Source organism: Triticum aestivum, chromosome 2D, assembly GCF_018294505.1.
Source record: "Triticum aestivum cultivar Chinese Spring chromosome 2D, IWGSC CS RefSeq v2.1, whole genome shotgun sequence".
Lineage (NCBI taxonomy): Eukaryota > Viridiplantae > Streptophyta > Magnoliopsida > Poales > Poaceae > Triticum > Triticum aestivum.
In genome coordinates this window covers 554,756,598-554,771,436 of record NC_057799.1, presented here as the reverse complement: position 1 = coordinate 554,771,436, position 14,839 = coordinate 554,756,598, and the positions used below count along the sequence as shown (strand labels likewise).

The 14,839-nt window shown below is 41.5% G+C and overlaps 1 protein-coding gene across 1 annotated transcript; it reads left to right on the top strand.

Annotated features, from left to right (window-relative positions):
- Window positions 1–244: 244 nt before the first annotated feature.
- Window positions 245–14,382, top strand: LOC123054454 (uncharacterized). The gene is made up of 14 exons (XM_044478233.1): window positions 245–594; window positions 2,092–2,631; window positions 2,734–3,873; window positions 4,371–4,695; window positions 5,594–5,849; window positions 5,945–6,161; window positions 6,724–7,073; window positions 7,262–7,783; window positions 8,331–9,531; window positions 9,635–9,988; window positions 10,492–10,729; window positions 10,924–13,493; window positions 13,589–13,728; window positions 13,881–14,382. Exons 1-14 carry the CDS (start codon window positions 514–516, stop codon window positions 14,203–14,205), a joined length of 8,259 nt encoding a protein of 2,752 aa, XP_044334168.1. The 5' UTR covers window positions 245–513; the 3' UTR covers window positions 14,206–14,382.
- The last annotated feature ends 457 nt before the right edge of the window (window positions 14,383–14,839 follow it).

Genomic DNA, 14,839 nt, shown 5'->3' with positions numbered 1-14,839 from the left:
CCTGTTGGTCCAGGCCGACGAGGCGAGAGAAAAGAGGAGGACCGAGAGCTGACCGAGAGCACGTTCTTCTACCTGTACGTACTTTTACCACCACGAACGATTGATTTTACCGCACCAGTCCGCTCGGTAAAACCGGAGCCAGTTCCCCCACTCCGCGCACTGTGCGCCTACGCGGCAGTCCATTCACGCGCCGGCCTGTTTACCTTCCCCGTGAAAAGAGGGCCCGACTCCCCACCCTGAGCCATCCCATCCCATTCCTCCCCATTGATCACGCTTTCCCTCCTGCCGCGGAGCAGCATCTTCGCCCAGAAGCTAACGTCCCATCGATCACCTCCTGCCTTGTTTTTTTCTCCACACAGCAGCAGCAGTCACCCCACCGCCGCCTTTGACTCGCAGCGACGACTCCTCGTCCGACACCCCCCCTCCTCCTCCTCGCGAATGCCGCTTGCTGCTCGCTCGGGCGTTCGCGCGTGAGCGGCTGGGGCGGCCGGGGAGACGGTGCGGCGCGGCGGCATGGCGGAGATGGATTTGGGCGACGTGGTGCTCTCCTGGTCCATCCGCGACATCAACGACGACGACCTCTACAGGGACAAGGTACACCCGCGCCATCCATCCCTCGGTTGCCGCTGCTAGTAGTTCCGGATGATGATTTCCGCGGCTGCCGGCTTGATCCATTTTTTTTTCTGTTCCGAATCTGCGCGCACGTACGGATTCCGGAGCGCGCGGTGCGTGTGTCAAGCGTATGCATGCTAGGTTTCCAGAATCTGTTGATCGAATATTAGTCGCTTGTAGTGCGCTGGTCGTCAGTAATGTGCAACTGAAGTTGGCATCTGGATGCACGCGTCAGGGAAGTGCAGTTGCAGTCGGCATGTTCGTACAGTCTCTGCTCGCCAAATAGTCGCGCACCGGGCGACACATGCTGCTTCAGGAAATTGCATGTTTGCTGCTGCCTGTTGGCGCCAGCCGTGACTGATTCATACTAATCATAATTGGTGTCCACTGCTGATGAAAATAATGGCGCACTAATTTGCTGTGCCCACGATGCTCGTAGCATAATCGGCCATGTCCCGTTCTGAAAACTGTAGATAACACGATCGTATAAGTTATCAGATGTTTCTATATGTTGGTGACATTTATGACAAGTTCTGTCTTCAAACTTCGGTTGATTAGCAGCTTATGCCCTGTATTTTGTCCTTGCTTCATCTTGGCGTAGATCAAATTGACCACATAGCACCGTTCTGCTAGGCTGATAGCGGCATTAGTTTTTTTTAGAAGATGCCAGAATTAGTTGCATGCCGTTTGTGTGCTCAAGGTACGTGTATCATCGATCCATCCCCTCGGTGCTGCTAGTTCCGGTTTGTTGATTTGTGGGGTTGCCAGCTAGAGCCATTTCTTTTTTCGAATCGTGCCAAGCGTATGCATGCATTTGCGCGCTAGGTTTCCAAAATCTATTGATTGATTAGTCGCTTGTAGTGCAACTGAAGTGGGTCATTTGGATGCACGCGTCAGGGAAGTGCGGCGCAGTTGGCATGTTTGGACAATCTCTGCTCACCAAATCGTTGCACACCTGGTGACACATGGCACTTCTGTTATCTGCATGTTGCTCGTTGCCTGTTGGTGTCATTTGTAACTGATTCACATTGGTGCCTGCTGCTGTTCAAAAATAATGATGCATTAATGTGGTGCTATGCCGACGATGCACGATCATTCTTGTCAAGTGTTACGGTGGTCGTAGCATAATCGACCTGGCCGCATTCCGAAAACTGTATGTAGCAAGATAATACATGTGGCGAGACAGGTTTTCTAACGTGACAGGTATATGTTGGGATTTTATGTCTTGAGAATTCGGTTGATTACAGTTACCTCCTAGGTGATGCTTATGCTCTGGATTTATCCTTGCTGGTCTTGCATTAGATGAGATTGACCACATAGCTGTTCTGCTAGCATTAGTTTTTTTTGTGTGTAAGGAGCATTAGTTTTTTTTTTTGTAAAGGGTGTCAATTAATTGCATGCCATTTCTGTGCTCAAGCAGTTAGTAAAGAATCTTTTGCTAGCTATAACCATATTTTCATTTATACCCTCATTATGTAGGTTGAGACCATTCCCTGCAAATTCAAGTCAGTTGATCACTATCTCCAATCGTATCGTCTGCCTCTGATTGAAGAAACGAGGTCAGATCTGTGCTCATGCCTTGAACTCATCAATGAAGCACCCTCGTCGAAAATACTTTCCATGGAGGTAGCAGGAAAATCAGGATTATACTTCATGGATGTGGACTTCTGGGACAATGGTGCTGGTTTTTCCACTGAGACATACACGGCAAGGAATGGTGATATATTCATTTTGTCTAGCTTGAAACCTGAATCTGCAGAGGACCTTAACCGCTACGGTGTGACATATTGCTTGGCAATGGTTACTGAGGTTTCTTTGGATGATGAATACCAGAAGGGTTTCAGAGTTAAAGTTGCAAAGGATATTGGTTTGGAAGAAGAAGACTTGAGTAAATTCAGACATGCAATATTTCTCACTAATATCATGACAAATATACGTATATGGAAAGCACTTTCGTTTGATACGCACATGGATAACAATTTCACAGTAATCAAGTCTCTGTTAGCCCCAACAAATTTGGTAAGTTAACCTGGATAGTTGTGTTTTAGTTACTTGCTTTTTTCTTGCCAGTATGAATTGGTGTCTAACCTTTTGAGTTCCTCTTTTTTGGGTCTGTTGCAGGGTGATGATGTATGTGGTATCTGTGTTGCACAGGATGGGAGCTTATTGCCTTCCTTGACAGAGCAATTACTATCAATCAAACTTAATCAATCGCAACTGGACGCTATTGAATCTGTGATCTCAGCTGTACGATGTAGGCATATGAACCTGTTGAAGCTTATATGGGGTCCTCCAGGTACTGGAAAGACCAAGACTGTTAGTGCTTTACTATGGGCTTTGGCGTGTGTGAAATGCAGAACTCTTACTTGTGCTCCCACTAATGTCGCTGTCGTTGGAGTTTGCACTCGTTTCCTTCAAAACTTGAAGGAGTTCAATGAGCACATTGATGAAAATGGTCTACCCTTTTCTCTTGGAGATGTCTTGCTGTTTGGGAACAAGTATAACATGGACATCACCGAGGATCTTCAGGAAATTTTCTTGGATTTTCGGGTGGACGACCTTGTTGAGTGCTTTTCATCGTTGTCTGGATGGAAGTACAGAATAGCTTCGATGGTATCCTTTTTTGATGACTATGTGTCACGTTACGATATGCTTCTTGAGGATGAAGGAAATAGTGATCCCGTGAGCTTTCTGGACTTCATAAAGAAACAGTTTGATGCGATAGCAATAGCTCTGAAAAGATGCATAATGAATTTGTGGGTTCACCTTCCTGGAAGGTGCTTTTCTCGTGATAGTGTCGTAAATATATCTTCCTTGCTTAATATGCTGGAAAATTTTGGGACCCTTCTGTGCAACGTAGACTTGACTGAAGATTGTTTGAAAAGGGCCCTTGGTTGTCTGTCAAATGAAAACTCTGTTTGTGTAAAGCCTATATCTTCTATTGAGAAGGAACTGGACGGAGCAAGGTCTTCATGCCTTAAATTGCTTAAAGATCTGCTACACTCGCTTAATTTACCCACTGGAGTAGACAAAAACTGGGTCCAGAGCTACTGCATACGTAATGCCACACTTCTTTTCTGTACTACCTCTAGCTCTTACAGGTTGCATCACATGGAGATTGCACCCCTTGATGTCTTAATTGTTGACGAGGCTGCTCAAGTGCGGGAGTGTGAGTTGGTGATCCCTCTACGTCTGCATTGGTTGAAGCATGTTGTTTTGGTTGGAGATGACTGTCAGCTGAGTGCAATGGTTAAAAGTCAAGTAAGTTTCACCTTACCCTCTTTATACTATACGTTGTCATCGAGCCATTGGTGCAGTTGGCTACTCTAATGCTAAAATGCTACAGCAACTTTTTAGTTATTGCTGCATCACTCTACAACACTACTAATCACGCATGTGAATATGCATGTCTTCTATAACGTATTTTTTTTATTTTTTTTTACCTTACATTGATTTTTTAACGCTGCAAAGCCTATGAAGCTTTAGACCATAAATTCTGCAGACCTTAAAATTGAGTTGTAAATGGCTGCATTGGGTAATTTTCATAATTTTCTTTAAGTTCGATTGATAACACAATCAATACAACAGTTCAGGTGGCTAAAAAAGAAGCTGGATTTGGTGTGACTCTTTTTTGGATATATGGTATAAGTTTTTGTGGGAGATTGATTTATGACAATCTTAGTTCTTACCTTTCATTTGGAAACAAGCTGGATCTGTTGATGATAATCGTACTTCTTATGTTCATTGTTTATCTGTAGGTATGCAAAGAAGCTGGCTTTGGTACAAGTCTTTTTGGGAGATTGGTTATGTTGGGATTAGATAAACATTTGCTGAATATACAGTATCGCATGAATCCTATTATTAGCTTGTTTCCAAATGTTCAGTTTTATGAGAGGAAGATTTTAGATGGTTCAAATGTCCTGTCACCTAGCTATAACAAGGATTATACATGCTTCCCGTTTGATAGCTACACTTTTATAAACCTCACTGATGGAAGGGAAGACAAAGAAGGCACAGGAAACAGTCGAAGAAACATGGTTGAAGTTGCTGTTGTTTTGCACCTGATCCAAACCATCTTTAAATGTATGTTAGCTGAATCCTATCTTTTCTTCCAACCTTAATATCCTGCCTCAGTATCCTTGGTACACCTCCATCCGGGTTTATTAGCCCCCCTTGTAGTTTGAGTCAAACTTTTGCCATCTATAAAAATAATAAAATATTACCTCTGTTAGGAAATAACTGACGTGGTTTTAGTTCAACATCAGTTACAACCACATCAGTTATTTCCAAATGCTGGGAGTCTAAATTATATGATACAAAAAGTACACTATTTGATTTGTATCTGAAAGAGCTACTTGGCTATATAGTTTACTTTTTGTTAGTTAAATTTATGGTCAAACTTTAGCCTAAAATAAAAGGGGGCCTAATAAACCCGGATGGAGGTAGTAGTTACTAATTTGTTTCTATATGAAGATACTTAGCTGACATGACTTGCATCTTTAGAAGCTCATAGGGTCTTTCTTGTATTTCATGTTGCATAACCTTCATTGATAGAAAGGTGATCAGTATAATAGTTTATGTTCAACAGTCAGTTTGTTACCTGTGTATATCTTGTGATTTGTTAACTGCATCAATCTGGGTTTATGAAAATTCAATTCCCTACATATGTCTGTCAGCAAGTCCACTGTCATACACTTCCCTGTTTAATAGATAATGTTACATTTTTTATTTGCAAAACTTAGAACATTAAGTAGATGATATGAAAGGTGAGACATCAAGCTCTGTTAGAGTTGTTGGCCACTACATGTACTCACTAATTGGTATTTTGTTTTTACCTTCAGAGCTGAAAAGTAATGCTATGTCACTTGTAAGCTAATACAGAATCAACTGCAGTTTGCTATAGAAAATTCTCTTGCTCGCCTTATGCAAAATAGACCCCAAAAGCTCATTAAAGACTTAGCAGTTTAATTTTTTTTTGCAGGTTGGAAAAGTACGGGCAAAGTGCTCAGCGTCGGTGTGGTCTCTCCATATAGTTCTCAAGTTGATGCAATTAAAGGTAGACTTGGCAAACAATATGACACATGTGATGGCTTTCATGTGCGAGTCAAGTCTATTGATGGTTTCCAAGGAGAAGAGGATGATATAATAATACTATCAACAGTTAGATCCAACGGGAGAGGAGTTGTTGGATTTCTTGCTGATAACCAAAGGACAAACGTTGCTCTTACCAGGGCAAAGTGAGCATTTTTTCCCAGTCCTTTGTTTTGTTACTGTTCAAAGTATTGTCAGATTGATAATATAGTCTTTCTAATGGATGCTTTATTTGATGCAGGCACTGTCTTTGGATTGTTGGTAATGCTCATACACTGTACAAAAGTGGAACTGTCTGGACAGACCTTGTTTCTGATGCTCAAAGACGTAAATGTGTTTTCAATGCCACTAATGACACGGCCTTATGTAAGTTGGTTTTGCAAGTAAAGCAAGATCTTGATGAACTTGAGGATCTTCTTAATGCTGAGTCGGCCGTTTTCAGCAATACCAGATGGAAGGTAAGTAACATAGTGATTTTAGTCAGTTTGACTTTGACCATACTTTCGTGTGCTCCCTCTACGTGTGCGTTTATTTACCTCCTTTTCTTTTTGCTAGTAGTTTAGAATTTAGATTGTAGTTTTTTCCTCTGTTGGTTGGCTTGGCTTCACCTTGAGTGGCTGTGCCATTTTGCGCCATTTTAGCATGTTTGGATGCATGCTCAAGAGAAAATTTAAGTTAGTTTAGTTATGTGCATTTAATGTATTGGAATGCAAACCACATTTATGCACATTAGTCTGATAAGACTCTGCTTGTTGTCAGGGAGTATTGGGTTTGTTGATACACGGTTTCTTTATAACATGTTTTTTTTTGTGGTTTGCTTGTCTCTGTTATGCTGTTTGTAATTAAGATTTGCAGGGACATGTGCTACTTTGCAGGATGGTATGTCAATATATGATTTTTTTTCTATAGATTACATACCATCTTGTAACTCCCTACTTTTTTTTACAGAACATACCTGTTGATATATTCTTGAGTTCATTCTTTCTCAGACTCTATTTTGTGTACTGGTAAATTCAACAGGTCATTGTTAGCGACGAGTTTAGAAAGTCTTTCACCAAGCTAAAATCATCACAGCTCAGGAGAGAAATACTCCAAAAGCTTGTCAAAGTTGGCGGTGGTTGGAGGACACCAGTTAGGAACTTGGATGTACCTGGTGTTTCCAATCTTGCGAAAGTATACAAGATCAGGGACCTTTATCTTATTTGGAGTACTGACTTGGAGAAAAGTGAAGAAAGGTATATCCAGATAATAAGAATTTGGGACCTACTTTCACAACAACATGTTGCAAGAACCGTTCAACGTCTCGAGAACCTATTTTCCATGTACACAGATGATTACCTGGATCACTGCAGAGGAGTGCAGACCCTCGGGTATGCGCTGTTCATTTTTATTGGGCCATACTTTGTTCCTAGGATTCTTTTACCATGCTTGAAATTGAACTGTTCGTCAATAGTCATGTTTATGAGTTATGAGTGGGCTGCTTGTAGACATTCTTCTTATTTCTCTTTTTTGAATAGTATTACTCTTATTTCTTGCTTCTTTTTTTGATGGCTTGCAGGAAACTGGAGGTTCCTATGGTTTGGGATGTTGAGCATGATATTATTCACTATAAGAAGGATTGCAGAGTTGATGCCCAGGAAGAGCATGATCTAGTGGATACATCATATGCTATGGAAAATTCAAAAGTTCGCGAAAGCTTCTTGCTGATGAAATTCTACTCGTTATCATCTGGAGTGGCAAAACATTTGCTGACGGCTTCTGATGGTTCTGAAATCGATATCCCCTTTGAACTAACTGATGAAGAGAAGGTGATAATCCAATTCCCGGTCACTAGTTTTATACTTGGGAGGTCAGGCACCGGAAAAACCACTGTATTGACAATGAAATTGATTCAAAAAGAGCAACAGTCATTAATTGCCTCCCAAGGTCTACATTTGGATGGAGATGATTTGTCAGGGCTTGATGAAAAAGATATTGTGCCACTGAATGATGCAGGAGAAGGTTTTGTGAAACAAGTGTTTATCACTGTAAGCCCAAAGTTGTGTTCAGCCATAAAAAATCACATTTCTGGACTTAAAAGGTAAGTCTGTTGAACTAGAGCCCTATTTTGAAGTTTACACGTGTTTAGCATTTTCAAAATTATTTTTGTACATATATTTAAAGTGGACAGAAATATGTGTGCAATTTGGTCCAAGGTATTTTTTCAATGTACTCACTCCATTTTACTGTATGGGGTTACTGTATTTATAACTTCTTTTTATTTACGGGGTTACTGTATTTATAAGTTCATGCTCTTTAGATTCTTCGTTTGTCATGCCCTTTCAAGGTTAACATTTTTATCCATATGAAGTACATTTCTCTTTGATATACTTGAATAATTATAAAAAACACTATACTTATGGGGACCAACCCTCGTGGATTTGTATTGAAAGAAACAGCAACCATGTGCTCCTTTGTAGGCGAGTCCTTGAACATGTTTGGTTGGTACGGGCATGCACCCACATGACTAGTCGCTAAGTTCCTCCTTTAAAAAAAATACACTCTTCAAATGATATTTACTGATTCTTCTATGAGTTATATGATTATATCAACCATGACGCGCATATTACTTTATTTCAACCCTGTAGGTTTGGCTCTGGTGACGCCTCTGATCAGCCTAGCATTCTTCACATGCATGACATCATTGATGACCAGGAAGAGTTTACAGATATACCTGACAATTTTAGCAATCTACCTCATGAGCACTATCCTCTTACTATAACATATCGGAAGTTCTTGATGATGCTTGATGGAACATGCCGGACATCATTTTTTGATGTGTTTTATGGTGAACTGCAGTCTAGCATTGATAGAGGGCATTCAAACTCTCGCGCGCTGCAAACTTTTATTGAATCAAAGGAAGTTACCTATGAGAAATTTGCTGCTGCCTATTGGCCTCGTTTCAATGCAGACCTGACCAAGAATCTTGATGCATCCACTGTCTTCACTGAAATAGTTTCTCATATAAAGGGTAGATATCAAGCAAGCAGTCCTTATATCAGCAAGCTTGGAAGACAAGATTATGTGATACTCTCAGATAAAAGATTTTCATCTCTGAACAGTGAGAAGAGAGATAGGATTTACAATATTTTTGTTGATTATGAGAGTATGAAATCCACTGCCAGAGAGTTTGATTTGTCAGATTTTGTCAATAGCCTTCACACCAGTCTTATATCCGAGGGCTACAATGGAGATCTATTGGACTTTGTTTACATAGATGAGGTGCAGGATCTAACCATGACACAAATAGCACTTCTTAAGTACGTCTGCAGAAACTTCAAGGAAGGCTTCCTTTTTGCTGGTGACACCGCACAGACTATAGCTAGGGGTATTGATTTCAGGTTTGAAGATATTCGTTCGCTTTTTTATACCGCATTTCTCTCAGAAACGGAAGCATTTAATCAAGGACGTCAACATGGAAAACAAGTCAAACTCTCTGATATGTTCCAACTTACTCAAAATTTCCGCACACATTGTGGCATCCTTTACATGGCACAAAGTATCATGAGCCTTTTGTACTTCTTTTTCCCGTCAAGTGTTGACAAGCTTAACCCAGAGACTGGACTTGTGTATGGAGAAGCACCCGTGCTGCTGGAGTCTGATAATGATGAAAATGCAATTATGACTATATTTGGAGAAATCAAAAGTAAGCATGGTAGCATGCATGGGTTTGGTGCTGAGCAAGTCATATTAGTTCGTGATGATGCTACCAAAAAACAAATTGTTGATCTTGTTGGTAAACAGGCTCTTGTTTTGACCATTGTTGAATGTAAGGGCCTTGAGTTCCAGGTATGAGCATCTAGTTCACTAAATTTTTGTGCATTTTGCCAAAAAAAAGTTAAATGTCATGTCATAAGATTTTGCGTATTGTTACTTTGAATACATTGTGTAGGATGTGCTGTTGTACAACTTTTTCGGCTCGTCGCCCTTAAGAAACAAATGGAGAGTTCTGTACGGCTACATGAAAGATAAAGATATTATAGCACAATCTGAAGAGATCTCTCATCCGGGTTTTGACAGAAGCAAGCATCATCTTCTCTGCTCAGAGTTGAAGCAACTCTATGTTGCAATCACACGCACTAGGCAAAGGCTGTGGATATGTGAGAATACAGATGATTACTGTCGACCAATGTTTGACTACTGGAAGAAGTTGTGTCTTGTAGAGGTTAGATTACTTGATTCTAACCTCGTTCAAGCAATGCAGACAGGAAGCAGTGCTGATGATTGGAGGCTACGGGGAACAAAGGTTAGTGATCTTTACTTGTTTGCTTTGGAAAGCCAGTTTACCTTTTTTGACCTTTTATTTTCCTGAAGTTCATGGGCCTTTTTCTGTCTGACAATTGGTCGTACAGAATTTTTTTGAGGTGTACTCCCTCCGTCCGGTAAAGAGTGTACATTTGGCTTTGAAATTTGTCCACAAAAGAGTGTACTTCTATCTTTTCAATGCACTTTAAAGTAGGAAAAATATTTCTCTCTCATCACACGGTAATCACCAATAACATTCTATGCATGGTCTCCTTAATTTTTACATGCACTTAGCTCATTGAGGGTTGGATAATTAAAGAGGAGAGAGATGATGGCTTGCACCTTTTCAATGTATTTTTTACTCCACTCCATAATTTGTCCTAAAATTTCTATATGTACACTTTTCACCGGACGGAGGGAGTAATTGTGCATGCCTACTTACAATTTTAGCGTACTTCTCTTTCGAAGTTGTTATTCCATCTTAGAAGTTTTTTTTTCTTGCAGTTATTCAATGAAGGGCAATTTGAAATGGCTACAATGTGTTTTGAAAAAGCTGGTGATACATACAGAGAGAAGTGGGCAAGAGCTGCCGGACTTGTAGCTACTGCTGAACGTGCCATGTCCTCAAATTTGGAGAAGGGCAACGCTCAATTGCAAACAGCATCAGAAATCTATGAGTCCATAGGCATGCATGAGAAAGCTGCTACCTGCTATATCAAATTAGGTGACTACAAAAGAGCAGGTCTGCTAATTCTCCATAATATTCAATCTGTATCCACCACCTCTGAGATTTTTTATTCCATAACGTTTATCAACAAGTTGTTCCTAAAGAGTTACAGTATAATGTCTTAATATTTTAAACAATTTTTAAGGTCTTTTCATCACATCCCACGCAGCTCTATCTGACTAAACACTATTTTTCTTGAACTGCAATAGGTATGATCTATATGCAAAAATGTGGTGCTTCCAGACTCGAGGATGCCGGTGACTGTTTTGCCATGACTGAAAGCTGGTCAGATGCAGCTGAAGTGTACTTCAAAGCTAAATGTTACACCAAATGTTTCTTGATGTGCTCGAAAGGAAAACAATTATTTAATCTTGGCTTGCAGTTCCTGCAACAGTTGGAGGACCATTTGGCTGAGAATTCAAAATCCTTGGAGGTTTCTGCAATCAGAAAGACATATCTTGAAAATTGTGCTCAACATTATTTTGTGTGCCGTGACATAAAGCATATGATGCATTTTGTCAAGGCTTTCAGTTCTATGGATCATGTGCGGGCATTCTTAAAGTCTAGAAATCTTGTTGATGAACTGTTCAGTTTAGAGATGGAAAAGGGTAATTTCCTTGAGGCTGCAGGAATGGCAAAGCATAAAGGAGATGTCCTGCTGGAGGTAGATATGCTCGAGAAGGCAGATATGTTTGAGGATGCAACACGGCTTCTCCTACTCAATATCATTGTAGATTCCTTCTGGTCTTCAAACAGTCGAGGGTGGCCTCCCAAAAGATACGCAGAGAAGGAAGGGTCACTTGCAAGGGCCAAACAGATGGCAAAGAAGGTCTCTGAGGGCTTCTACAGCTTTGCTTCCCTGGAAGCTGATGCACTGTCAGATATGAAGAAGTCTCTTCCCAGTTTAAATTGCACTTTGCTTGATGGCAGAAAATGTGAAAACTTGTTCGTTGAATTTATTGCTTCCCGTTTGATTCTTGATGTTCATCTTCAGTCCCAAGCCTCTGAATATAATTTGGAATTAGGACCAGGATCTGAAGATGACAGTAGTTGTAATGATATGGTTGCTCGTAACCAGATATCACCCAAAACTCTAGCGTATGCTTGGAATCACTGGAAGTCAATCACAATCAAAGTACTATCTCATCTTCGCCACACTGATGGTCCAGAATTAAATGATTATGAAGTTTTGTATGAAGAGCTTTGCTGTAAGTACTTTGGGTTGAGGAAAGATGGTGAAGATGGCCGATATGTCGTGCTTAACATGAATTCAAGTTGGCTCTCTAATGCAGGCAGAAATTCTTTGCAGCAAGATGGCAACAGATGTTGGCTGGATGTCCTTCAGTGTCATTCATGTGCTCAGTCTTTCCTGATGAATGAGTTGTCTTCTGTTGGTTTGGGTGTACTTAAGAAGTTGGAGACCATTGTTCAAATTTATCCAAATCCGGCATCTTCATATGCCCTGGTGAGAACTACCCTTATCATAAAAGAGATAGCTAACTTTTTGGAAGAACCAGAGTTCAGTATGCCGAAAAGTACCATGAAGTTAAGAAGCTTCTCTGCTCTGTGCGAGCGCCGCTTCTTTGAGTTAGTTTTTCTTGTCTGGAGAGATGGGGCAACGAGGAGCCTCTTGCGTATACTTGATTCACCAGCTTCATATTGTTTGATTGCTGATTCCCTTGGTGCAAATCTTCGGCCAAGAAATAAAAATTTGACTTACGGGCATCTTGGGAGGACAACTGTGCTTCTGCTTCATGCAGCACGATTGGATGATGCACTCATTTCAAGGCTGGTACAGTACCTCGACAATGATTCTGACTGGGCAAAGTTTTTCCGACATTTGAAGAGATTTCTTGATACTGGCGTTGATAGATCCTACTTGATCAAGAACTTTAGGACTGCTCTTAATTCTACCTTCTATGATGTGACTTGGAGGAATGAACTGGACTACATATCCCCAATATGCTATGTGGGTCTGATGGAGTGCCTTGGTTTCTTGGCTTCATCGTACCTTCTACAGAAAGGTTGTATATATGGCACAAAATCTCTGTTGCTCAATATGCTGGACTGCCGTACCAGCAAGGTTTACCTTGACAGCTGCCTGGTATCTAATTCGAGCCCAGATCCCGATCTTGAGGAGATGACATTCTTATCAGGGCGTTTCATATTTGATACAATTATGAGTATCTTGAGAAACAAGAATACGCTCTGGGATTGGGTACAGAAGACTTCAACTCCTAGTTGTTCATACACTGCAGTCCTGTTGAGACTAGTGGTTACACTTTATCCACTGATCCTAACTCATGATGGTCTGGGGAATTGCTATGAGGCCACAAATATTCTTCTGAAGCATGGAGTCTTTAAGGATTTACCTGTGGAATTCTCTCAGAAGATTGTGCGTGTCCTGCAACTGCAAATGAGGTCTCGCACCAGGGGCAACTTCAGAAGAGCACTCGCTGATGCACTTGCTGCAATCGGAGATCGTATGATAGTTATGGGTCCACCCAAAGATATAGCAAGCTTTCAGAACATAAATGCTGATATGATTAGCACAGAGGATTTGGGTGATGTTCAGAAGGTAATGGCTATTCTTCGTCCTGAAGAGGCAAGTTCTGTAAAGGAAGAGGCCGCACTGCTAGAAAAATCTGATGGTAAAAAAAACATTCCTAAGGCTGTACCAGCCAATAAGGTGGAGAGTACAAGTGAAATAGATTTAAGTGATGAGAATACTCCCTTCTGGGATAAGTTTGAGGCTTTTCAAGCCAACAAGGAAGGCCAGGTGAGTTTCATATGTTATGGTGCTTGTTTTGTTATTTTTCACTCTGTCCCATTGCTTCGCGGCTGCCAAGTTATTCTAAAAGCTGATTTCTGCAGAAAGATGCAAGGGTTATTATTCAGTTCCTTAGAAGTGTTGTTCGATGGATGGAACAAGCAGGCTTTACAGGAAAGCTTGATGCACAACTGTTGGAAGATATCAGGCGCATCCGCAGTGAATTTGATGAATGCATTGCTGGGTAAGCCAATGTTAAACTAAGGCCAACTCTAAATTTCTTAATGGCAGTGTAAATGCCGAACTGCAATTGGTAGATAATAAGGTATGAGTGACATCTTGTAAAACATGACTAGGCCATCCCCAAAGTCTTTTGAAAATTTACCATTTGCGCAGGATGGAGAAGACAGCTTGTCTGACTCTGGAGGATCTATACTCGATATGGGGAGATGGTGAGAACAAACTGCAGACGGTCATCAGCTTTGTGTCCTCCGCAAGGGCGTCCATGGAAGAAGATGACAGGAGGAATGTCCAGCCGCAGACTGACAGAGCGGTTGAATGGACCGGATGTTCAGACAGTGAACCTGACACGGGAGGAAGCAACGAGGTGGAACCGTTGAAGGAGGAAGCAGTGGCCGCCGCCTCGACCTCGCAGAAGGGGGCGCAGAAGCACAAGGGCAAGAGGAAATCCAATAAAGGTAAAGGCCGTGGCAGGAAGTGAGCCGCTGTAGCTGTAGCCCGTGGTATAGTCTCCCACCTGCAAACAATCGCCTGCATTGGAGAAACTCGTTTTGTACCATGGCTGTAAAACCAACGTATGGCAGGGGCTCGTTGTTGACTTGATGGATGCTAGTGGCTCTGCATTTTGTTTTTGGGAAGGATGAGATGGTTCTGACTCCGGTGAATGTTCTAAAGTAGCACGAGCATCTCTCTCGCGCGAAATAGCATGAGCATCTCCAACATCGTACCCGTAATTTGGCTGCCCAAAACAATTATGGATCGTGGAACGAGAAGATCTTTATATGCAAACGGTTTTTTGCTTTTACAACATACCCAAAAATGGATGCTCAGATATCCGGAACGATTCACATAAAACACGGTTCATTTCACAATTAAACACTACAATGAGTATAATTAAACATCACTGCCACTACAAAATAAGCTAAAATGAAGCAGTCCTGCTCCTCGATGATTAAAACTCCACCCCCCGGCTTCTTAGGGCATCTCCAACGCCCGGCGCTTAGCACAGGCGCCAGGATTAGAAACCTGGCTAATTGGCAGTTGACGCCCTGAATCCCAGCGCCAGACGTAGCATCGGCGCAAGACCTGGCAGCGAGCGCTTGACTGATTTTCTT

Coding starts and splice junctions, on each gene's coding strand:
- LOC123054454 (XM_044478233.1), top strand. CDS start 514: ATGGCGGAGATGGATTTGGGCGACGTGGTGCTCTCCTGGTCCATCCGC. Junction 5,850..5,944: donor GTTGCTCTTACCAGGGCAAA/GTGAGCATTTTT, acceptor TATTTGATGCAG/GCACTGTCTTTGGATTGTTG. Junction 7,784..8,330: donor CACATTTCTGGACTTAAAAG/GTAAGTCTGTTG, acceptor TCAACCCTGTAG/GTTTGGCTCTGGTGACGCCT.